The 23,920-nt window shown below is 37.1% G+C and overlaps 1 protein-coding gene across 5 annotated transcripts in view; it reads right to left on the bottom strand.

Annotated features, from left to right (window-relative positions):
- Positions 1-23,920, bottom strand: part of arnt2 (aryl-hydrocarbon receptor nuclear translocator 2) — a 70,305-nt gene that overhangs the window by 26,401 nt on the left and 19,984 nt on the right. For all 5 annotated transcript variants that reach the window (XM_043244598.1, XM_043244597.1, XM_043244600.1 and 2 more), the window contains 7 exons: positions 16,680-16,782; positions 14,667-14,732; positions 12,568-12,653; positions 8,792-8,868; positions 7,277-7,411; positions 6,441-6,515; positions 704-855 (listed from right to left, as the gene is read on the bottom strand). In XM_043244598.1, coding sequence (XP_043100533.1) covers positions 704-855; positions 6,441-6,515; positions 7,277-7,411; positions 8,792-8,868; positions 12,568-12,653; positions 14,667-14,732; positions 16,680-16,782 — 694 coding nt within the window. The remainder of the gene's footprint in view (positions 1-703; positions 856-6,440; positions 6,516-7,276; positions 7,412-8,791; positions 8,869-12,567; positions 12,654-14,666; positions 14,733-16,679; positions 16,783-23,920) is intronic.

Below are 23,920 nucleotides of genomic sequence, written 5' to 3'. Positions count from 1 at the left end.
TGATTTAATGACATTATTATGATTCCACTCTAATTTGTAGAAATATAAACAATTAATTGGCGACTATAGTATTTTTTTTACCTGAAAAACAGAAACTGAATTTTTTTTCATTTAGGAAGAACCCAAAATCAAAACCTGAAGTTAATGCAATAAGTAATTGATTGCATGTGTTAAATAATCAAATTATTAATAATCAAAAATTAAAAGTATTTACAGAGTTGCGTATTAAATTATTCATATTAACTGGATTAACTTTAAATGGCGGCCGTAATAAAAAACATGATTAATTCAGACTTACTTTAAACAATAACAACTAAAGTTAAAGTAAGGTTTTTTTGTGTTTAACATTTATTTTTTGTATGTTTATACGATTTTGCTGAGGTAAACGTAACACTGGGCGACATATTGTTTACAAGCTCTTTCTTGACGTCCTTTAAAAACCGAACCTTTTCGCACCCAAACACCTGACATGTTTATCTGTTACCAGAATAGACACGGGCCGCACTCAAAACCTGCCGTTAGAGAGAAAAGCTCATTTTACACCGCCACCAGAGTCTATGTTTTCGGCACTCCAAAAAACAGTTTTGGCCTGAAACCGAAACGAAATTTTTGGTGCAACGGCATCTGGCACTGCGCTCCCAACAAAGCATGACAAGTCTATTAGGACGGTCTTCGGGAGATGAAATGAGAAGGCTGTACGTACTTGACATTGGTGTTGGTGCAGATGATGTACTCGATCTCGTCTGAATAAGGGTTCTGGAAGGTGAAGCTGCTGGTTCTGATGAGCATCCACTCTCGGTTCTTCATCCGGAAGCGGTACATGACCGAGAGAACCTGGCCTTTCAGCTTGACCACCTGAACACGACAGAAGAACGCGGTTCACGTCGCACGCATTTATATCGGAGAAATTTTAATCTGTAAAAACCAGCAAGTAACAGCATAGCTTGGACGCTACTTGCGTTATTAAACTTGCAGCATCTCTGCGTGTATAAGCTATGAGTATGTACCGAAGCTTATAAACGGTAGGTTTATTGAAATGCATCAATGAGCTCATTTAGACACGTATCATGAAGGTTATATTTTTTTATTAAAGAGAACATTGTAAATAAATGACTTGATAGTAACTCTTCAACAAAAACTGGATCTTGAGAGCGCACAAAACTAAAAAAAAATAAATGAATTAATAATTTTTTGTATTGATTTACTGCTTATTTTTGAATGTCAATAACATCGAAATAGAAATGGGTATTTTATAGTGCTTTCAAACAATATAATATAATATATATATATAAATAATGTGTATATATATATATAAATAATGTATATATATATATATGTGTATATGTATATATATAAATAATGTATATATATATATATATATATATATATATATATATATATACACACATTATTATATATATATATATATATATATATATATATATATATATATATATATATATATATATATATATACACACATACATACACACATATATATACATTTTTGATGGCAAACAATTAAAAATTATTTACTTACCTATTACCTTATGGAGAAATCAAGACCTTTTTTAGATAACTAACGGTGCAAATAAATTTGAAGTAGCTAGCATCTACTAAGCCTCTAATGTGGACTTTATTATTTAAGTAAGAACATACAAATAGCTGGTGCAATTATGCTTGACATGAATGAACAATGACTGTAATCAGTGAAAGAATGAGCAAAATACGACCAATCAGTTCCTAGAGCAAATACCAAAGCTATTATCAAAGTCCCCCACTAGGAACCAAAATGAAGGCTCGTCCAGTGCCAAATGTGAACACAAATTGGCTTTTTAGAATTAGGAAGACGAGGAATATTACATGCTTTATGCAAGAATGATAATCTGTCCCTCATCGATGCCGGATTCAGAAAGCAAACCAAACCCGATGCATCACAGGCGCCGTCGATGACTAATAAAGTTTACCTCAGTGGAAAATCTACCATCATTGGTTTTTCTAGGATGCACGAGTGTTTTTGCCTTTCAGAACCACATATTCCTCGCATTACCATGCAAAACAATACGTACGAGGAACAAGACCTCAATTTGTCGTCATGCTTTTGTGACAAGTAAGACTCTGAACCCCATCCGAATGCTCTCCACACGCTCACCCCTATTGTCAGTTAAAGCCCATCCAAATACAGAGATTGCTTTAAAATAAAAAAAAGCTGTGTTCAGACAAAACAGCTTTCAACTCAACAGAGCATGTAGTCAAGTCAATTTGACAAAAAATGGCTCTTTTAAACAAAAGGCAGACAGCCACACTTCAAGTGAGTAAAAAAAATGCAGACAACTTCAAGTGAGTAAAAAAAGGAAAAAAGAGAGAGAAACTTGACTTCTTCAGATGCATATCATGCTTTTAAAGAGGATATGGGATATTGTTCTTGGCGACGAGAGGCCACTTTTCCTTTTCGGCTTGAGAAAGGACCTTAAGATCTCAGGAGGGAAAGAGACAAACATTTTAACTTCTTAAACAGATCCCAGAGTTCACTGTGTCCCAAACCTTAAGACACGCGACTCAGGGTTTCAACGAATGAGCTGCGGAGTCACCAAAGGGCGCTTTTTTTTGAACCGAGTACACATGGTTCAGCAGGAAACACCTGAATTGGAGCCGAGAACAGAAAATCATCCTAATTATTGCTTTTAGACATCACGGAAAGAATAGAAAGCTCATTGGCAGTGCCCTCGAAGCTCTCGGAGCACTGCAGAGATTAGTATATTATGAAATATATATGTAAATCGTATCTTAACCTTTCATTCTGTGATAATAATATTAAAAACTGCAAGCCATTTTTTTAGTTTAATATAATCTCATCTAATTCTGAGAAACCCTAGATTTTGAAGGCGATAACTGATACATTGACAGATAACAGAGACTGATAAAAAAAATATCCTCATCTTTAAGATCTCCATCAGTGCTATTTAATATTATTTATAAATATATAGAATTAGCGTTTATGTAAATATATATATATATATATATATATATATATATATATATATATATATATATATATATATATATATATATATATATATACACACACATAACATATATATATTTATATATATATTTATAAATATATATATAATTTTTTTAATGTGCTTTTGTCATTTTTATTAGCTTCTGGATTCTTAAATATTTATATTGAACTTCAATTAAACGACTTATGTTTCAGTAATTCTTATTTTATTCTCTTTTTGCTTATGTTATTTCAGTTATGTGTTATCTAATATTGCGCAATCTGGTAATCTAATATTTATATTTATTTTAGCCTGAAAAATATGCTTTTAATTTACATTAGGTGAAGGTTTTAATTTATCGAATGCAGATCTATGGCAAAAAAAAACCAAAAACGTATTATGCATGCAGGTGTATAACGAAGAACAGAAAACTTAATACACATTTTATTTAATTGTGTTTGACATCCTGTAGGCCGACTAGATTTAATGTAGGCCTGTAATATAATATCTTAAATATACCTTTTTTACTGTTTTATTCATTTGGCTGGATGAAGCTGAAGAGGGATTCGGGAAAGTGTTTTTAACGGTAAAGCGAGTTATTAAATCAGCTTAGATTCAATTATAACAGCAGGAGCGTGTATTAGAGGGTCGATGTAAAGTTTAAGTTGACTTTAGAGAAGCCAGAGAATTTTGGATTATAAAATCGAGGCAGGATCTCAGATTTATCTCTCTCTGCGGTTTTCTTTTTCCATTGTTTTGTGACAAATGGTCTCTTCATCTTCGCTCGGTAAAGAACCTGTCAAGTAAGAATCCAGTAGTCCGCAACATCAAGTGATTTCGAGCAACCCCGTGAATGTATATTGTTCTAGCCTCTGACATCTGCCGGGACTCGGCATCCAAACTGCAGGCCAAGAATAACACACTTTCGCAGTCTCGCTACGCATAAATTGTCGGCTTTTGTTCCACTTGGCTTCAAAAGTACAAGATAAGACACAGATAAGACTCAGAAACAGGTGTGGGTTTGTGGATGCCGATGCGCACGTGTGTGTGTGTGTGTGTGTGTGGTCTCATGTTTCGAAGACGTCCAGTTATCTGAAGGCTTTTCTGGATGTCAGCCAGAGGGGTCTTTATCAGCCATCAACAGACCTACGCTGAGAAACAGGTGAAAGTACTTTGACAAATCTCTTTGTGGCGTACCTGACCACTCAACCTTGGCCTTCCGGGAAAAGTGAAGAGGAGGATTTGAGGGGCTTTTAAGAAGCGAAGCACGTAATATAGAGGGCACGATCATCTAGGGAGTAAAAACAATGCACCCACCCTTCAAGTGCCCACAATACCATCCCATGGGGTGGAATACCAACACACACACACACACACACACACCGTTGGCACATCAGGATGTGAAGAGAATACTGATGATAGCTGTAAACTCCCAGACGGGAAGTAGAAGACAAAAGAAAAAGGGGCCAAAAAAAGCTGGGGGAATAAAGACCAGGATAAAAGAAAAACAGAGCGTTTTTGTAAAAAGACAAAAGATAAGAAGACAGGATGAGATAAAATGCAAGAACAGAGGCGATGTGCGACAGGAGAAGTGAAAACTGTAACCTGAAATAAAAGATGAAATCAAATAAAATAAAATGTTTATATGAAATGAAAAAAAATTTAATTTTATACTTTTTTTTTAATTGAAATAACAAAAAAACCTATAATACAGAAATGAATTCAAAAATAAAAATAAAAAACTAACAAAAATGGCAAACGAATACGGCAACTATACTAAAATTTATATGGAAATGTAACATTAAATCTAATTATAAAATATTAACACTATAAAAAAATAACACTATGAATAAACAAATAATTTGAAATAATTTGAAAACCACAGAAAAATGATAAACTATGTTCAACCAGTTTAATTATTTGAAATAAAGCAGAAATAAAATATATCAGATGAAAAATGTTTCTAATTTGTTCAAATTGAAGTAATAAAATTACTAGATTAAAACACTAAAACAAATGAAATTTCATTAAATAGAAATATTAAACATTAGTTTTCAAAAAAAGCTCAAATTTAATTGAAAATTGCATATTGTAAAAATAAAAAGCGTTGCAAAAGAAACAAAAATGAAGAAACACTATAATAGTACAGAAATAATGCAAAGAAACAAATAATACCGAACTGGAAATTGAACAAAAAATAAAATACTGAGCAATTATAAGCAGCATAAAACAAAGACTTTGGTGACCTGACAGAAAGAGCAAAAACTAAAAAGCAAGAAATAAAACTGACAAAAAAATATTATATAAAATATAAAAATAAAATCTGCTTATAAAATATTTAAAATATGAATAAACACTATAAACACAACATGAGCAACACATAATATCGCTCTTTAATAGAATAAAGAAACAAAATGTCAGATAAAGAGTTAAGGATAAAGAAAGGGGGCTGAAAAATAAGGAGCAGTATAAAAGAAAAACAGTGTGTTTTGTAAAAGACCAAAGATAAAGAGATAGGATGAGGTAAAGAGCAGGAACAGAGGTGGTGCGACAGGAAGAGAGAGGAGGAAGTCAAAAGAGCTTCTGAAGAGCACCAGCTTGTGGTTTAATTGGCAACGGGATTCAAAAACAGAAAGACAAACAACAACAGCTGCAACAGAGAAAACCTCTTCAAACGTCCAAACACAAGACCACTCTACCGTTCTCCACAGGTACTCCACGGACTCTCTGCAGTAGCCAATCAACACACACTAACCGATGGAGACTTGTTCTCAAGTTCACTTCCTAGCACTGACTAGAGCGGGGAAGCAAAGGACTGTGGGGCCGGTTGAGAAAAAAATTGTTTTGCTTGGCGAGCAACGTTCACACAACGCCAGCTCAAGAGACTGCTCTTTAACAGCTCTGGAGTCTACAGAGTCCACCATGTCATCGTTTCTCCTAAAATTCCTGTGACAAAACAAACATAGCTGACATACAGCGAGACCCGAACTATGAAACGAACGCGGTCACCGACTCCGATCAATTGCTCTTGGGGGAACTTCATGAGAAATTTATATTGGGCTAATGTTGAGATATCTGGTTTATGATGAGATCTGTTGGATCTCTAGGAGACTACAGGAGTGTTTTTTCTCAGGAAACTGGAAAATCGTGGACAGGATCTTCTTAAGAAAGAAGCTAAAGCCTTGCCAAAGACTTTTTTTTTTAAAGTAAGGAAAAAATGGCATAATCTGATTCCAGATGAGCCTTAAATTATGAAAGAAGAATATTATTCGTAAGAATGTTTCGTGAATCCAGTCCTAGTAGACTCAATTATCTCTCATTTCTTCTTAAAGAGAACTTCGAGAGATGTCGTTTATGAGGTTTCTTTCCTAGAGGATCACGGCGCTGCTGAAAGTGTGTAGGACTGGTTGACTGCTGGTTGTTTTGTTGGTGTACCTGTTGGAAGCTCTCTCGCAGGTGGCTTTGGTCCTCCGGGTGACAGAACTCCAAAATGTCTTTGCCAAGAAGATCCTGTTCAAACCCAAGAAAAGGAAAGGTCGCATGAATGCTTTATTCTTACAAATTCTTCGCACTTGTTAAACAGAGCACAGCCGGCATCAGGGCCGTAATGAATAATAACTGGAATATGTTATTTCAAGATAAGCCTCGATATTCTCTATTATTCAGAAAACAGCCTGCCTGACTTCATCGTGAATCTGTGATTGAAGTTATATCTGCGCTAAACAAACAAGACATAGATATCGTCAAAGCAACTGTGCATTAAGGGTGCGGTATATAATACCGACTGCAGTCTAAAACACAAAATACCAGAGAGAATTGTTTCTCCCACCCTTCCTCCTCAGACTCGAGCTCAAACAGGTTGCCAGATTGAGGACACGCATCATGAACAAGAGCATCTGAGAACAGAAGGTGACAAGCCTTGCACTGTGAGCTGATGAGTTGATGACTTGTCTCTGGTCATAGATATTTTTAAATAGACGGTTTTTGGATGCCACTTGCTGGCTTCCGTGGCTTCAATACGCTTTTTTCAACTGGCAACTGAAACACTACATGTTAAATTGGCAGTGGGTGGAGTCACACGAACAAAAACAGACATTCAGACACAGAACAAACATTTTGAAGTAGAATAACTGGCTGTTGCATTGTTTCTGGGAGGAACACTTTTGAGAACCTACTAAATTTCTGAAGAACATCATGGAATTGTTATGCTTTAATGCAGTTAAAAAATTACACATAGCACTTTTAATATGGAGCTGCACATTCAAACTGACCTGAGGCTGGTAGCCAATCACGTTGATGCAACGAGGGTCCACGAAAGTGATGATGCCATCTGAGTTGTGGCGGGAAAGGAACTCCGTTGGCACAGAGAGTCCGTTCATATCCATGGAAACCGGAGAACTGGTCACCTGAGAGACGAGATTAAGGGATCTTTACACGAACAGATGGTCAGGAAGCGCAAAAAAACAAATGCGTGTTTTGTAGTGCCGCGCCATCATGGGACTTTTGAAGAATTTGTTACAGTGTTTATGCACATTAAGATGTGGGAAGGTATTTATTGGAAATTCAAATGCTAGACGTAAAAAGAAGACATGAACTAGACACATTTTGAAACATTAAATACCCAAGTTGCAGAAGTTGTTATAGTTTTCGGCAATGACCCTGAGTGTAAAAAGTGAGTTTGTTATTTGAGAGTTGACTTTAAAGAGGTACTTTATTATAATGACAGATAAATTAGGTTCCAAGAAATATTACGTGACAAAAATTACGAATAAGTTAAAGTACAAATTCAAGATCCTAATACATCATGCCTGCAAGTGCACGACAACTCCAGGAGATGAGAGGGTTTCTGCTAGGAGGTTGCTATGCATTGGTTTTATACTGGTTTTAACATGTCATGCCCACTAGGGTGTTGTGGAAGCTTACTAATATGTTCTAGTTGTTAGAATGTTGCCATGTAGTTGCTAAGGCGTTCTAGCTGTGATAATGTTGCCATGCAGTTACTAGGGTGTATTGTTAGAATTTTGGCACGAAATTGCTATAATTTTTAAAAAGTAAGTAAAAAAGATAGTAGACTGTTACCATGCAGTTGTTAGGGTGCTATAGTTGCCATGTAGTTTCTACGGTGTTCTAGTAGTTATTATGTTGCCATGTGGTTACTATTTTTTAAGTAACAAAGATAGTTGGTAAAATGTTATCATGTGGTTGCTAGAATGTTCTTGTTCTTAGAATGTTGCTATGAGATTACTAGAAAGTTCTACTTGTTAGAATGTTGCCACGTAGATGCTAAGGTTTTTCATAGACATGTACAGAATCCCCATTGGACTGTTCCAGGCGCGTAGATGCAGCTGCCATGGTGGAACGGTGTATTTGACATCTTTACCATACTGTAGGTTCACAAAGAACCGTTGAGCCATTCTGTGCAGGATTGTGGCGTCTTTCAAATATCCAGTGATTCCTATTGTGAATGACGCTACCATATGGCGGACGGCTTACACGGCCCATAGTAACAGTCGCTAATGAGGCATCTACTTATATATCTATGGGGTGCTCTAGCTGTTAGAATGTTGCCACGCAGCAATGTGTTCTAGTTGTTAGAATGTAGCCATGTGGTTACTAGGATGTTCTAGTTGTTAGAATGTTGCTATGTGGTAGGTGCTAGGGTTTTCTTATTCATTTCTATGGTGTTCTGCTTGGTTGCTGAAATGTTACTATACAGTTGCTATGGGGTTCCACAATGTTGTTGCGCAGTAATTTTGTTGGCATACACATTACAGATCCAGACACACCTGCAATCTTCCAATCGCAACCAAGCAGTATTTGCTGGTTTGACCTGCTTCCGTGTCTTCATCCGGAATGGTCATGCCTGGAAAAGACACAAGAACAGTCATTTGTACGAACAGCAGACCGAAAACATGTGGAGGTTCCTGATGACTAACATGTTTATTTCTACATCATTTTCTAATGAGACGCTCTGTTGCAACAGTACACAAAGACCTGTTTGGGAATGTTTGCGCAAAAACGCGTTTTTGATACCATTAATAGCATCAAACGTTTTGTCCACGTCTCCCTGACTCATCAGAAGTGTGTTGATGCATGATGATTTCTAAAAGCAGTAGCAAAACGGTTATTGTTCCTGGACGCTGTTGTGCAGTGCTTATGTGGAGTAAACGGATATGAAGTCAGGCAGATGGGAATCGAAGCGGAGGAACAATTCCTGTCCTGGAGTTTGTATAAGCAGGAACACGTAGTGTTTAATCTCTTTTTAATTACATTAACGATTTCTTGTTGACACACGTCTTTGCCATGACCTCATTATGGTTGGCTGCTTTAAAGCTTTTCAGGATACAATGATCTTAGTGAATGACTTAAAGAAGAGACAACAAACTAATGAGAAAGAGAGAATAAAAGAAATTATCTAACCTAAGACAATTTATAAAAACTGCTATAATCTGGGAGATTATGATATTTTACTTTTAAATTTACTTTATCCTTAAAATGTGTTTTACAATACAAAACAAACTGGCTCAACCAGTCATGTGATTGAGAGATGGGGCTATTGGTTTGCTCAGCCAATTAAGGGCAACAATCCTAAAAATAAAAAATAATAATTATTATTTAAAAAATACCATTAATATTTAAATGAATACTGTTAATTAAACAGACCTACTCTAATTAGTAATAAAATATTAATTTCAAAATAATCATGTTTAACAGCTGAATTCCTGGTGAAAAACTACATTACCCATGATTCTGTAGCAATAGCTCTACCAATCAAAGAACTGTGAAACATGCCAAAACACTTTTTTCCTATTCTACTTATTTAGCATTAACGTAAAATATATTGATTTCCTAAATCAAACATCCTTTTTTTAATTAAAAGATCTTTTTTTCTCCATCAAATTAATTCCAAATGCTTCACCGGATTGTAGTTCTTTTCCTTCCCTCATTAAACCTTGTATACAGTCGTTTGTCTTTTTCTTTTTGTCTGGTTTCGAATACTTTTTTGCTTCAGTTCCAGGCTCATAACGTTCCTATTCACCTTGTAAATGGTTGGTTTGGTTCATAACTATTTAACAAAGATTTTTTATGAAACCCTTTGGGAAAAATAATGAGATACATCCACCCAGAAACAAGGTCACTGAAAAACCCTTTCACTCCATTACAGATCGACTCAAGGTTAAACTGATTCAAACCAGTAACATTTGAGTCTTTTTGACCAATTCACTTACAAATCGCTTCATAAGACTCAAAACTTATATACACACAGCAAATATATGCGGTACAGAATAATATAAATACAAAACAGAGAGACATATGGTCAATTTATTGTCTTGTTGTCATTATTTCATGGTCTGTTCCCACGTTCACACTGCAAACTGTCACCTCAAGTAAAATACAACTCAATTCATCAGCGGCGTATGGCTGTGCAGGGAACACTAGTTCGCAAAACTAATGACTCTGTGCTACAAATAAACAGCACCGGTATATATATCACTGCATAAATGACACATTCAGGGGGAAAAAAAACTTCTCTGCAAACAGGCTGCATACTACGGACAGATGCACCGATGGTTTGAATTAATTTACTGCCTTTAATTTGCACAAACTGACATTATACAAGCAGACAGAATTCATTTGGTCGCATATCAAAGTAATAAAGAGCACATAAAGTCTTGTGTTTGTTTTGCAAACGCTATGAAACTGATCAACAATGCATATCGGGGCCATCTGGCGCATCCGCGGCGCGTCCTAAACGTTAATGCAATGATTACCATTCAGTGTGATGAAAACGATACGAGATGTCTTCGTTTAGATCGCCGCGTTCCAGCATGACGCCACGACGGCCGACGATCGCGCGTCGCGGGTTATTTTTATCCTTACTTTGCGCCGTTACGCAACAAACGGGACGTCCAGCACGCGCGATTCATTTTTACGATGCACACATATGTCGGAGATGCGTTCGGAGGATACCTGGACATCCTCCAGCAAAGATGCGAGGCTAAAAGTTCAGGTTTCTGAGTTCGAGGGGTTGCTCAATGTTCCTTTCTCACGGCACACATGCTGTTGCGCTAATAGGAATCGCAGGCCGGGGGGGGATCTAGCGTGCCGGTGTCATATGGGAGTCATCCAAAACTCCAGACAGTTCTGCGGACTGAAGAATTCTAACGGAATTTAACACCGAATTCCAGAGTTCTGACAGTTCAAGAAGTTCAAACACATGTTCCAAACAACTTGAGGCTTGGGATTGCGAGTTGAATAAGCAAAACACATGCATATCTTTACTCGGATACGGAGTAAATAAACGAATGAAAGTAATATCAACAAGTGGAGCCTTGCTGTACAACGTTACCGATACAAAAAAAACGAACTGGTTCTAATGAATCATTCGCACCGGTGCATCCTGAAGCTGAATGCAACTTAAAGGGATGATTCACCCAAAAATGAAAACTGTCAATATTTAAATCACCATCACGACGCACAGACCCGCAAGATGTTGGTTTGTCTTCGAAACCCAAATTAAGATTTTAATGAAACCTGATTTTCAGAATCAACAAGCGCAAAATGCATGGATGAGCTTCGGTGGTTACCATATGTCTTCACTACACAGTGCACGTGTGTTTATACATTCAATCTGTTCATCATATTAAGTGGCTGTATCTGTTCACAACACTTGGATTAAACCGCTTGATTCATATGGTGCCTTTTAAGCTTGGTCGACCTCGACTTTCACATCCACAGACATTAATGCGTCTCAGTTTGCGTTTCAAAGGTTAACCAAAATGCAGTGCGTCTTCGGGAAAAACACGTGGGTAAATAAATGACGAAAATGTAACATTTTTGGGTGAACTTTTCTCGATATAAAGCTTTTTGGAACCGGCTAATTTACATGCATCGACAGCAATAACAAGTTACTCTTGCCACCAAACAACAGAGGTGAGACCCTTGAGCAAGGGCGCTGAACCCCCAATTTTCTGAAGCTGCGGCTAAAACGACGACTGTAGTACATTTTACGTTACCATTTCAGTTCTTCTACTTCAAAACTCCATGTTAAATTACGCATTTCTTTGTAAATGTCTTTTACTAAAAGATTTACTAGCACTTCCTTACTGAAAGTTGTTTCTAAACGTCCCTTCGTTTTTTTTTGTTACTTTTAACATCGAAATGCAGTTGATTCGGTGAATCTTTTTTCGTAAACGATTCACTGATTGGTTTCAATACTGGTCCACCGCACATTTGTTTGTGGTTAAGGAGATTAAATGTGTTCATTGGGGTAAGTGGGGCTTATCTATTAAGTTAGTTTATTATATTTATAGTCTTATTAAGTCACATTTAATAACCAGAATGCACACGGAGATGCAAATGACTCGGTGAATCCTTGCATTTCCACAAACCAATTTAACTATTTTTGTTTTTACCGACTATTACACTAGCATGAGATCAACTTGCATTTACTCGCTCCCCAACGCTGGTCCACCTCCGAGTATTTGTTTGCATACTCGTCTGTTAGTCTCTGACTCGGTGGCTTTGAACTGACAGTGTTTGAGTGTGTTTGTGTAAGTACCCGCTGGCGGCCAGGCCTTGATGTAGCCGGTACAGTGCACAACGGAGTACTGCGCCTCCCCCTCCTTAGACGGGCCAAGACCATTCCTGTGAACGAAAGACACACAAAGAGAATGAAACAAACAAAACATGCCTGCTACTTTTAAGTCGGCGTTGGGGTCATATGAGGATTACGGGCTGCGGGATCTGATTTGGAAAGCCTGCACGAACGTCAGGAAAAATGTTCCTTTTAGCGTTTTCACATCAAAACAGAACACAGAAGCTCGACGGCAACAAAAACACGACTCCATCCGCACACATCAAGATGATTGCAGGTCTGCTTTCCCAAAGCTTGCATTTCAATATCAAAAGTTTGGGCTCGGTAGGATTTATATTAACGTTTCTTCTGCTCACCGAGCCTGCATTTATCTGATCCAAATTAAAGTAAAGCACATTATTATTACACGTTATTACAATCCCAAACGACCCTTTTCTATTTAAATATATTTTGAAATGCAATTAAATCATGTGAGGCAAAGATGGATTTTCAGCATCATTACTTTAACATTTTTTTTTTTCCCCAGATTTTATTTAAGAGTTTTTATTACATGTCTTTACAGACGCTTTTGATCAAACCGATGTATCCTTGTTGAATAAAAGTTCGATTCTTTAAAAAAACAAGACCCAAAAACGATAGGAGTACATGAAATCTCAGTTTAGTACATTTTATAGTTTTTTTCATATTTCTGTTTTAGTAATTAGACAAAAGTAATGTAATGCTATGCCATTAACACAAACTGTAACTGAACTGTGAATCTCGACTATTTCAGACTTTGAATAATACCTTGAAGAACAACATAACATCTTAACAAGCGAAACAAATTCAGTCTGCTGAACTTAAGGTATTAGAAAAGGCAATGGGAAACCAAATTTGCACAATATCCTTGGACTCTGGATAAGGCTTTTTTTTACCCCATCGATTAATACGAAGCACTTCATGCGCCTTTCTCATAATGTTCTTCGTGCGCTCTGTGCACAAGCCCATCCCCTGTCAAATCAGTCAAGATTAGATTTAGATTTCCCATTTACTTTGCGTTAATTCATTTATTTCTGTTTATTTCGGTTTGCGAGCTCAACTGCTAGCCATGCCGTGGCATTTAGTTTGCATTCATTATAATTCTTGTTTATGAGCTCCACTGCGTGAGCAACGGAACGTCATGGGTTTGATTCCCAGGGTAAACACGAAAAGATCAAGCAAGTTCCATTAACGCGCTGAAATAAAGGCATTTCGGATAAAAGGATCAATCAAGCATCATTTCGTTTTTACATTTACCGTCCAATAACGTCCCTCAACCACACAGGCCCTTCTCACCTCTCATCAACAGGCCTTTGTCACTTTTGCATAAACATTTAACACGCAAGCCATTTATCAATTAGACATCTCAATGCACTTTTCTCACAGACGTTCCTAGAAGAGGTGATTCGTGCATTCCAGAGCTGTCAAAACCTGCAAGATATGCAGCGCTGCATGTTTGATGAAGACGAACAGAGAGGGGGCATGCCGCGGAGAGGAGTGCATGGGGTTCAACATCAGGGGTCAAAGGGCAGATTACGGGAACACTGCTGTTACATTCTCAGAAACCATTTTCTTTAAGGAAACCAAATTCCTGGAAGTCGTTCATGTAATGCCAAAGGTTTTAAAAGAGATAACTGTTTCTGCTATACTTTCTTCGTTTCAAGGCTTGTGTTCAAAAAATGAAAAGCTAACACTAAAGTGAAATAAGCAGTTCGAGTAATTCCTTACCGTAAAGCAATTCCTAATATGATTTGACGTATTCAGGTTTATGCAGTCAGATTAAATACGTCTGGCTTATAATAAACTAGTTTGTTTAGATGTTAGCAAATCGAGCTGATTTTTAGGTCACCTGACAAAACATGTTCACATGGTAATACCGTACTACTTGTTTGGTTTGTGTAGTTCTTAATGAGTTTTATTGTAAGTGTAGATTACAAATTTATCAGCAATGCTTAATTCTACTGCACAAGTTCTGCTTTGAATTACAGGATGTTTGGTTGACAGGTTGAATAACTGCAGAATTGCGTGCAAAAAAAGATTCATACCTGTATCTCTTCCTCATGCTGGACAACCGATTCAGTGAGATATGATCCAGTGGAGCGCTGCCGCACCTATAAAGCATTTTAAAACCATTAAAATCTCACCATAAATGGATGAGAAAGCAAATGCATGTACATTTTTGTTAAACAGTAAAGTTTGAAAACCTTAAATTAGTTACATTAATTACTTAAAGTATTAGGTTATCTATGATAATACGATGATTCATATTATTAGACGACCAAAGAAGATTCGGATTAAATAAACGTATTTCATGGGCTGCATTATTCTAAAAAAAACAACAACAAAAAGAAAATACTTAATTAAATTTTTTTTGTTAAACTTTGGAAACTTTTATGGCACGAATAATCACTTAGGTTCACAAACATAATGATCAAAAAACAATGACAAAAATTCAAATAAAATATATTTAATAAAATAAAAATAAATTACATTTCAACAACTTAATTATTTTAAGTTATGGCATACAGTAAATTATCACTCTTTGAATAATTTTTTTTATAATATAAAAAAAGTGTCATTTTTGTGTCACAATCAGCCAATTTGGATTAAATGATATGCACTCAGAGGCTGCATTAACTAGAAAATATTAAAAACTCAACTTATATTAGGTTATCGCATTTTAATAATGTTGATAAAACAATCATTTATTAAATTTTTGGCACGATCAGCAAAGTAGATTCAGATTAAATAATATGTAATCAGAGTCCACGCAGCTAGAAAATATAACATAACAAAAAAAAAATCAAACAAATAAAAGATGATATTCTAATATTCAAGTTACCATGTTATGACTATATATATATATAGCTGTTATGATTTGAATCCATCCAGTAAAGACTATACGAGTGACCTGAAATCTCTGACCCTGTTGAGGGGTAAAATAGTTCACATCTGTTCCAACTTGAGCTGTTTATCTCCCAAAATCACTTCCACTCAACCTGGCAAGACAGTCTGTCGTCCCTCGGGTCTTTGTCAAATAAGTTGTCCAGTGTTCATGAATGCAAGGTATGCAAATAAACAGCATGTACGTTTCTGGATCACAACAAGCAAGGAAGCGAGCAAGCGTCCCTCAGAGTTGAGTCACGACGTTTAACAGCATTAAAGCATTGTGTAAGAACTTTTAAGAACGACGCTCGTGTTTTTTTCAGGGGTTCTGTTTATCTCGAGCGTTTTAACACACGCTCAACAGATGCGCTCATCCGCTAGCATGCGGTTTCAATCTGTCAAAGAGCCACAAATAGAAAACATTAAACATGAACACAGTCGCTAACGCTCATATTTATGTGCTGAAGGAAGCACAAAAACATATGCGGCTTAATCGTGCATTATGTTGGAATTTGCTCGTCACGGTTGGCGACTTAAACTGGCACGGACGTTCGAATCAAATTCGGGAAGTGCATGTTTTCATCTGGTGTTAAATATAGACCAAACAACATTATGAACGAAAACACCTTTTAAGCATGCCGCGGGAAGGACAGGAATGTTCGGCAACAACAACAAAAATCAGGTTTCTGTTCGCCTCGTTGCTAAAAAATCCAATTATTATTGCATTTTGTTGTCTTGAAAGTTCATGCACGCTTTAAAAACGGTACAATTATAGTGTTATGGTCAGAATGAGAGTCAAACAAAAACACTTGGATATAGAGAGATATTTTTCATAAGGGATCATAATGAAGATGCATAGACTCTGGTTGATAGTCATTTCTATATTTTTGTGCAATTAGTTAATAAACAGAGGTGTGAATTTGTTTATAAGCAGTGATAATGTTATTCAGCTCACTTATATATTAACCTTTTAAAACATCATACAGCGCAATTAATTTTTGAGTTATAAGACCTGAATGGCCTCCATATGCGTATGGTATGCCAGTATCTGTGTTATTGGTTCAAGGCATGTTTCTTGCATTGGGAATTGAACTTGCAAGCTTCTATTTTCAATTCCTGATGGTTTACCACCACACGACAGCTTATGATCGACAGGAGAGCATGGACTATACCTCATTCTGCAGATGAAGGAACGTCTGGAGCCCATACACATTCTCATAGAGGACTGCTGTCCTTCCTTTTTCACCGTCCCTGTCTTCAGGTCCAGAATACGCCCTGAACATCAACACAGAAACAGGAAAGAAGTTAAATTAAGAAATGGCATTTTAATCATCTAACAAAATCCCTTCCGTGACATTTAAAGCAGACATAACACGCACAGTTATGTTAATCTTGAGTATCCACAGAGCAGTACGACATCTCTGAGTTTTATCAGATATACAGAAGACAGCCAGAGCTTTACGCCTCTCTCTGAGCTGCTGGAGATGTGACGTGGGCAGAGTTAGAGAGTCACGAGCATAAGTGATCATCTGCGAGCGGTGACATATATATAAAACAGGGACTAAAACTTCATGGACTCAAATGAACTACAGATAAAAATGTAGATACAGATTAAATAAAATGCATTAAAGGGATGCATGCATTAAGCAGAAAATAAAAAAATGAAACCTCAACTTAGTAAGGTTTTCAAATAAGTTCTGGCACAAATATTTTTGTCGACAATGCTAGATTTTTGTTAAACTTTTACATTTGCAAACCACGACTCAATTTTATGGCACAAATGAACATTTCAGTAAAAAAATATTTTATCATTTTTATGTTGATAATGAAAAAAGATGAAATACTAAAATGCCTATATATATATATATATATATATATATATATATATATATATATATATATATATATATATATATTTATTTATTTTTTTTTTTTTTTTTGCAGTTTTTTTTATTATTATTATTATTTATTTTTTTGCAGTTTTTCCGTTTGACCCCGAGCAAAATCGACACAACTATTAAAATAATACTGTTTTTGTGTCAAGGAATGTAGTTTAACTCCTATTTGAAGCTTTACCCCGGTCAGATCTTCTTGAATTTGCCCCCGACTGAATCACTGACTAAATGTCAATCGGCTGCTCGTCTTCACTTGTTTATAAAGAGTCAACCAAATGTCTTTCACATAAAATTACTATTAAGGTGCATCTTCTGCTGGGATGCATGACTATATCAAGCGTCAAACACATCAAAAAGAAATGAACCATTTCCCCAACTTTGGAAGCACCAGCTATTAAGCTATTACCTCGTATCATTTTAGCATCACACACCCAACAGCAGCACCCACTGCACTCATTTGACTAGATTTACGAGAGTGATTCGGCATGGTTAATTTTTATTGTGTCTTTACCTGCAGTAAAGAACAAATGCTCTTTGTCCAATTCACTAGTATAGTCGATTACTCGTACACGTCTCTAATTTAAATCGTGGCCATAATGGCCTCAAGTTACGAAATGCATTTCTGATTTGCTGCAGTGACAGTTTGCAGAAGTGCCTTTCAGGGGCCGTTCAGACCTAAAAAAACAATCCCATAACCAACAACAAGCGTGCCCACAAACATATACAGATGCACAGTAAACGTTATGACCGCCTCGCTCAACGCTACAACATCTGCTCGATTACAATGCACAGAAGACCGGCTAAAATAATCCAATCACAACCATTTTAAAGTTGTTTTTCCCCATCCAGCGAAGCTAGAATAAGGGAGGAACGCGATCAGAAGAAGCCAAAAAATGTTATTGGCTTAACAAAACACCCGCAACAATAGTCAAATAGTGAGTTATACTTCTCGGAATGCTGATACCTATAGGACAAAAGCTTGGGATTATTGAAGCCTGAAGTTATTTCCATAAACAAATTAGCTGACATGCCTTTCAGCGGAGAAGAAGCAGTCTCCGAACTGATCCGGTGACAGCTGCTAAAGCCCCCAGGAGCAGATCTAATTGTCGAGAAGTCTTTCCACTGAAGGACAGACGCCAAGAACGTTGGAAGCATTTAAAAGCTATTAATACTCCTCTCGAAGACGGATAACAACACGACCGCTCGAGAACATCGAGAAAGAGGCCCTTGGTGGTTGTTGTTCAACAAACAATTGGGTGAATAACCATATGGAGATGATAAACGAAACCGGACTGTAATCGTAACTCATCCAGATGGTGACCCACTGACCTACCAACAACCCAATAACACCGAAAAGGTCAGACGTGCTGTAATATAGGCCTTTCAACAAGGCAAAACATAGGTGGAAATAGAAATTTATTTCAACCGCAAAAAGGTTTTTTGAGGCCAATATAACAACAGTTTAGTGATGTCAAATTAGACAGGAATTTTTCCAGACTTCAACCGCAATCACTTCCAAAATGACTCTGACCTCTCGGCCTCCCCAAACTTTTTTTTTTTTTACTTTCTGACTTCTTCCAGCAGTCAAAAGAGATTTCGTGTATGTCTGAGGTGATGCAGCATGACATGAAACTGGATGGAAGAGGAATACAAAGAAACATCTTACGTATATACCAAACAATCATACAGCCTAGATATCTTAGACGGGGAACCAGATGCTACCAAAACGAGGGCAACAATAAACCAAAACGAACAACCATTTGAAACAGGCAACAGATTTCATCTTTCTAATTCAATTGACTTCACGGTTTGAACTTGGTGGAGTTCTTACCAAAGTATTTCTTATTTTTGTGTCTTATGTGGCAGACAACGTCTAAGTTTGAGACTAAGTGGAACCAGACACTCCAAAGACAAGGACAACAATAAACCAAAACACCATTTGCACTAGTCAATGGAATTCATCTTTTCAATTCAGGGGACCTGATGGTTTAAACTAGACAGAGGACACAATAAAAACCCTCTTTGGTCCCACCTCAATCAGTCTTGTCTGAACTAGTAAGAGTGCATATGATGCACACACAATACACATGATGGTTTACCTTTTGTGCAATATAACAGGAATGTAAAGAAACATATCACACACCATTTATATAAAATAACCTTAAGAGACACAGAGGTGGGACATCATCAGATGGATATATGAAACTTAGTCTCATGTAACTTAGTCTTCGGAGTGACAGCAAAAGATCTGAACTCCAAAGCAGATTTCACTGGTCAAGAGGCCGCCTGACAGACTTGTAAAGCAATCAATCACAGTTTGCTTTGTTTAGTATCTTGTTAAGGTGCTTGAAAATGTAAAAAAAAAAGACCAACATGTAAACAATAACTCAAGAAAGTTCAATAAAGTTGTGCTAGTTTCCCGGAATAATAGCACGTCTACGTCTTCACACACTTTTGACAATCCTGCATTTAGTTGATCCTGATGCACAGTCACTGTCACAGTTGTAGACAGCTTTCAGCTTTCTTCTTAGAGGTGGAGGTTTGGCTTCAAGATGGCTTCGTTTCCAAGAGGATGGTTAAAGAACATGACACACACACGCCTCCAAGAAATCCTGTAGAATTCAACTATCCATCAGATGCCCAAAAGTGTTTCCCATTTTCGTGCCTTATGCATCAGACTTCAGACAACAGTCTGTGGGCATCATGTCAAAGTCTGAGAATAAGTGGAACCAGAAGACTCAAAAACGAGGACAACAATAAAACAAAACAAACAACCATTTGCTATAGGAAACAGATTTCAACTTTTAAATTTGTATTGACACGATAAAAGCCACAGATCAGTTTAAAGTAACTCTATTTGATCACCCCTAAATCAGTCTTCTTGTTTGCTCTGGTATAATTGAGTGCTAGTCATGAACGCACAACGGTTTGAGTTTTGGTACAGAATACTTCAAGATAACAAAGGAATGTAAAGACGCATACTGCGGCAGGTATATGAAAAATGTAGAGAGATTGAGAGTTGGGACATCGTTAAATGGATAAGTGTAACCAGGCACTGCTAAGACAAAGACAACAATGAACCGAAACAAACAGCCACTTGCCGCAGGCCGACTTTTGAATTCTATTGACCTCATGGTTTAAACTTGTTAGAGGACACAATAAAAGCCATTGACCAGTTTTACGGTAACTCTCTTTGATCGTGCCTCAATCAATCTTCTTGTTTGCACTGGTATGAGTAAGTGCTAGTCGTCTATGCATGATGGTTTGCTGTTTTGAAGACCTGCGTGGGTTTGGATGACCGTTCCTCAGCCTCCTGCTTCCCAAAGCAGAGCTCAGCAGGTGGGGTTTGCTTTGGACCACTTTCCCTGGACGCTTCCGCAACGGAGAACTTTGGTTGATCTTTCAAGAAGTCCAACACCAGGCATGGGAACATCACTTCCTGACAAGCACGGCTCCTCCAACTTCAACTCCATGACCACGTGAAGGGGATCTAAGGACAACGCTTGGAGGAATGAGCAAATGTTAGCCAGAAATCCCAGATTGGTCCCAGAACCACAAGGACATCCAAGCAAAATCCCCAAGTCCTCTGAGATGAAAAAGGCACAGTGTGGAATCTGGGCAAAGGCCTGTTTCATTAGCATCAGAGAAGCTGCTTCGCCACACATATATGCCCCGTTCTGCCACACAGACTCCATTGTTTCTCCTCTGCGGTGGGCAAGTGTATCATTATTATTCAAAAAATGAACAAAGCAACAAAAATGGCAAATATCCCAGGCCATAAACCCCAGCCAAGTTAAATATTTAAGCGGCAGTCGCCGTCGACAAGACCGTCATAGATGGAAGGACAAACAGAGAGTGTTGCCAGAAAAATAATCGCTGTCCTTCAAGGATTAATATTAAACAAAAAAATAAATAAATAAAGCTTGTAATGAGAACATTATCTTAATCAGTGAAGTATGTTTATAAAAATAAACTCTGGAAGTTTAGTCATCGTCTACAGAATGCTCTTCTGAGTTTAAGTCCCATTAAGTCACTTCATGTTTAATTTCCACAGACAATTTCGGATCGGACGTTGCTTCAATCTATAACCTTAAGGAAAACCTATTTGATTAGCATTTCATTTATATTCAACCTCTTACTCTGATGCATTCAGAAGAAACTTTCATCCAAAGCTGATATTCATTTGATCAAGCCATGCATTCCTTTGGAATCAATCCCACAATATTGGCAAACGCTTGTACCATTCTTTACAAACAATAACACATATATTGTTATTATTCAAATCATCAGCGTTCTCGTATATCTGAGCTCATTGTGCTAAGATCAGTCATTCGTTTTCATTTCATGCTACAGCTCATAGCTCACAAAACTTGTAAACAAGTTTAGATACATAGGCTACGGGCAACAAAAACTAATTTGTGCATTCTTTGCATGTCGCAAAGCACGCTTTAATAATTGATGAGAAAATATTTCATTTTGTCACCATGAAGATGAATTGCATTGCAAAAATTCTGATAGTTCAACAGAATGTGTGACTCTTGGCATCGTGTGCATAACTAATGTTATGTAAAAATGTCTCTAAATGGCAGAAATGCCCTCCGTGGGCCATTCATTATGCTTTATAATACACATTAGGATCGGTTTTATGTGCCAGTGAAACGTGGTAACCAGAGCTAAAATGCATTACAATACTTTCCTATTCATAGGAACAGCTTTAAAAAGTATAATGCATTAAGATCAACGCTAAATCTGACACCTCGTGTGTTTTTAATATTACATTATGCTTTGCAATTCGCAGCACTCTTTAAAAGCATAATAATTTATGGGTTATGTGATTACAAATGTGCTGTATATACAAATCGCAACGCATAAAGCATACTATTATGATGCATTACGAAGGCAGGCTTCAATTAAAATGTTTCCGTCTATACATACATATATATGATTATGTATATGAGGACAGATTGTGTAGTTTTATACAGGTGTGTGGTGTTGTGTGGTCTGATGGATGGTGTGCGAGATCTCACTGATGTCTCCAGCCATCATTTCCCACTTCAGGAAAAACACACACACACACACACACACACACACACACACGAAGCAGCCCAAATCACTCTTAATCAATTATGTATGCAGAGCCAACCCTTAACATTCCAGCGCAGAGAACACATTAGCGGAGGAGAGTTTGAGGAGACACGGAAAATATCTCCCTTGGCCGCTTCATTTGATCGCTTTATCACTAAAACATATGAGGTTATCAAAACCTCATCAAGAGCTCCATAATTTACCCGCAATATTTTATCTGGACCTTTCTGCAAGGACAGAATTCTTTCTAAACTTGCGAGCTCCTTCGATCGGAAATTCCTCACTGCCCTTTTATAAAGAATTTTTATTTGCTATAAAGTTGGATCTGATATCCCTGTGGAAATGCTTCAATTTGGCGCAATTTTGTCATCACAAATTACTCTACCGTTCAAAAGCTTTCTTTTTTTTTTTTTTTAAAAAGAAATAATGCCTTTATTCAGCAAGGACGCGTTAAACCGATTAAACGTGACGGTAAAGACATTTGTAATATTACAAAAGATTTCCATTTCATATAATTGCTGTACTTTTGAACTGTCTATTCATCGAAGAATCCTGAAGAATCACATTTAGAGTTGCACCATTATTTTTTCAGACGTCTCCTTTCATCAGCTGTTTGCAAAGTGGCCCACATTTGGTTCCTGACCATTACAAATGAGTATAATTTACCATACTTAAATCCAATATCAAAGGGCCTTAAGAGTCCGTTTTAATACGAGGACATTAAGATTTTTTAATACTAACTGAGGTACAAGCATGCAAACTTTGAAAAAAAACACAAGTAGTGCCTTTTCCCCATTTTGAACTGTCGCCTATGGCACGTAACGCAACAAAGATTGCTAAAGTCAACAGATTTCACTAACAGGCCCACCGATCTCCGTGTAAAAATAAAATAATGATGCTGCCATCTTTCTAAAGTCAATTTCCTTCCCGTAATTAACAGTAATAAATCCGGCTGGATTACTCAACACAAACACATCCACGACATTTCATCTTTTGATGCATTTCCTTGGCTAGAATCATTTAGTTATTTATATTTTATTTTACCTTACCTTTTTTTTTTTTTTTTTTTTTTACATGCGATGACTGAATGTGATAGCGCTGCTCTTAACGTATTTAATGGAATAAACGCAGCCTCGAAGATTCTTTCAAAAGCGAGCTCAAGCGAAAGAAAGAGACAAACGAAACCCCAGATGTGGTCGCGCATTTCTGGACCCCGCTAAATATGCGCACGATCATTTTCAAATTAGAGTCAAACACATCGGTGCGTTTCATGTCACAGCCAAACCGCTGGATGCTAGATGCGCCGAATAAAATGGCACAGAGATGAATGCGGCTGCCTCTTTGCATATAAAGCGAACTCCGTGAGTCCTGACAGGGCTCATATTACTGTGGCGGATAACAGCAGGCACTTTGACCCCGCGTCTCATTTAAAT

This window comes from Puntigrus tetrazona, chromosome 7 (assembly GCF_018831695.1).
Source record: "Puntigrus tetrazona isolate hp1 chromosome 7, ASM1883169v1, whole genome shotgun sequence".
Taxonomy (NCBI): Eukaryota; Metazoa; Chordata; class Actinopteri; order Cypriniformes; family Cyprinidae; genus Puntigrus; species Puntigrus tetrazona.
This window is presented reverse-complemented; position numbering and strand designations above follow the sequence as displayed.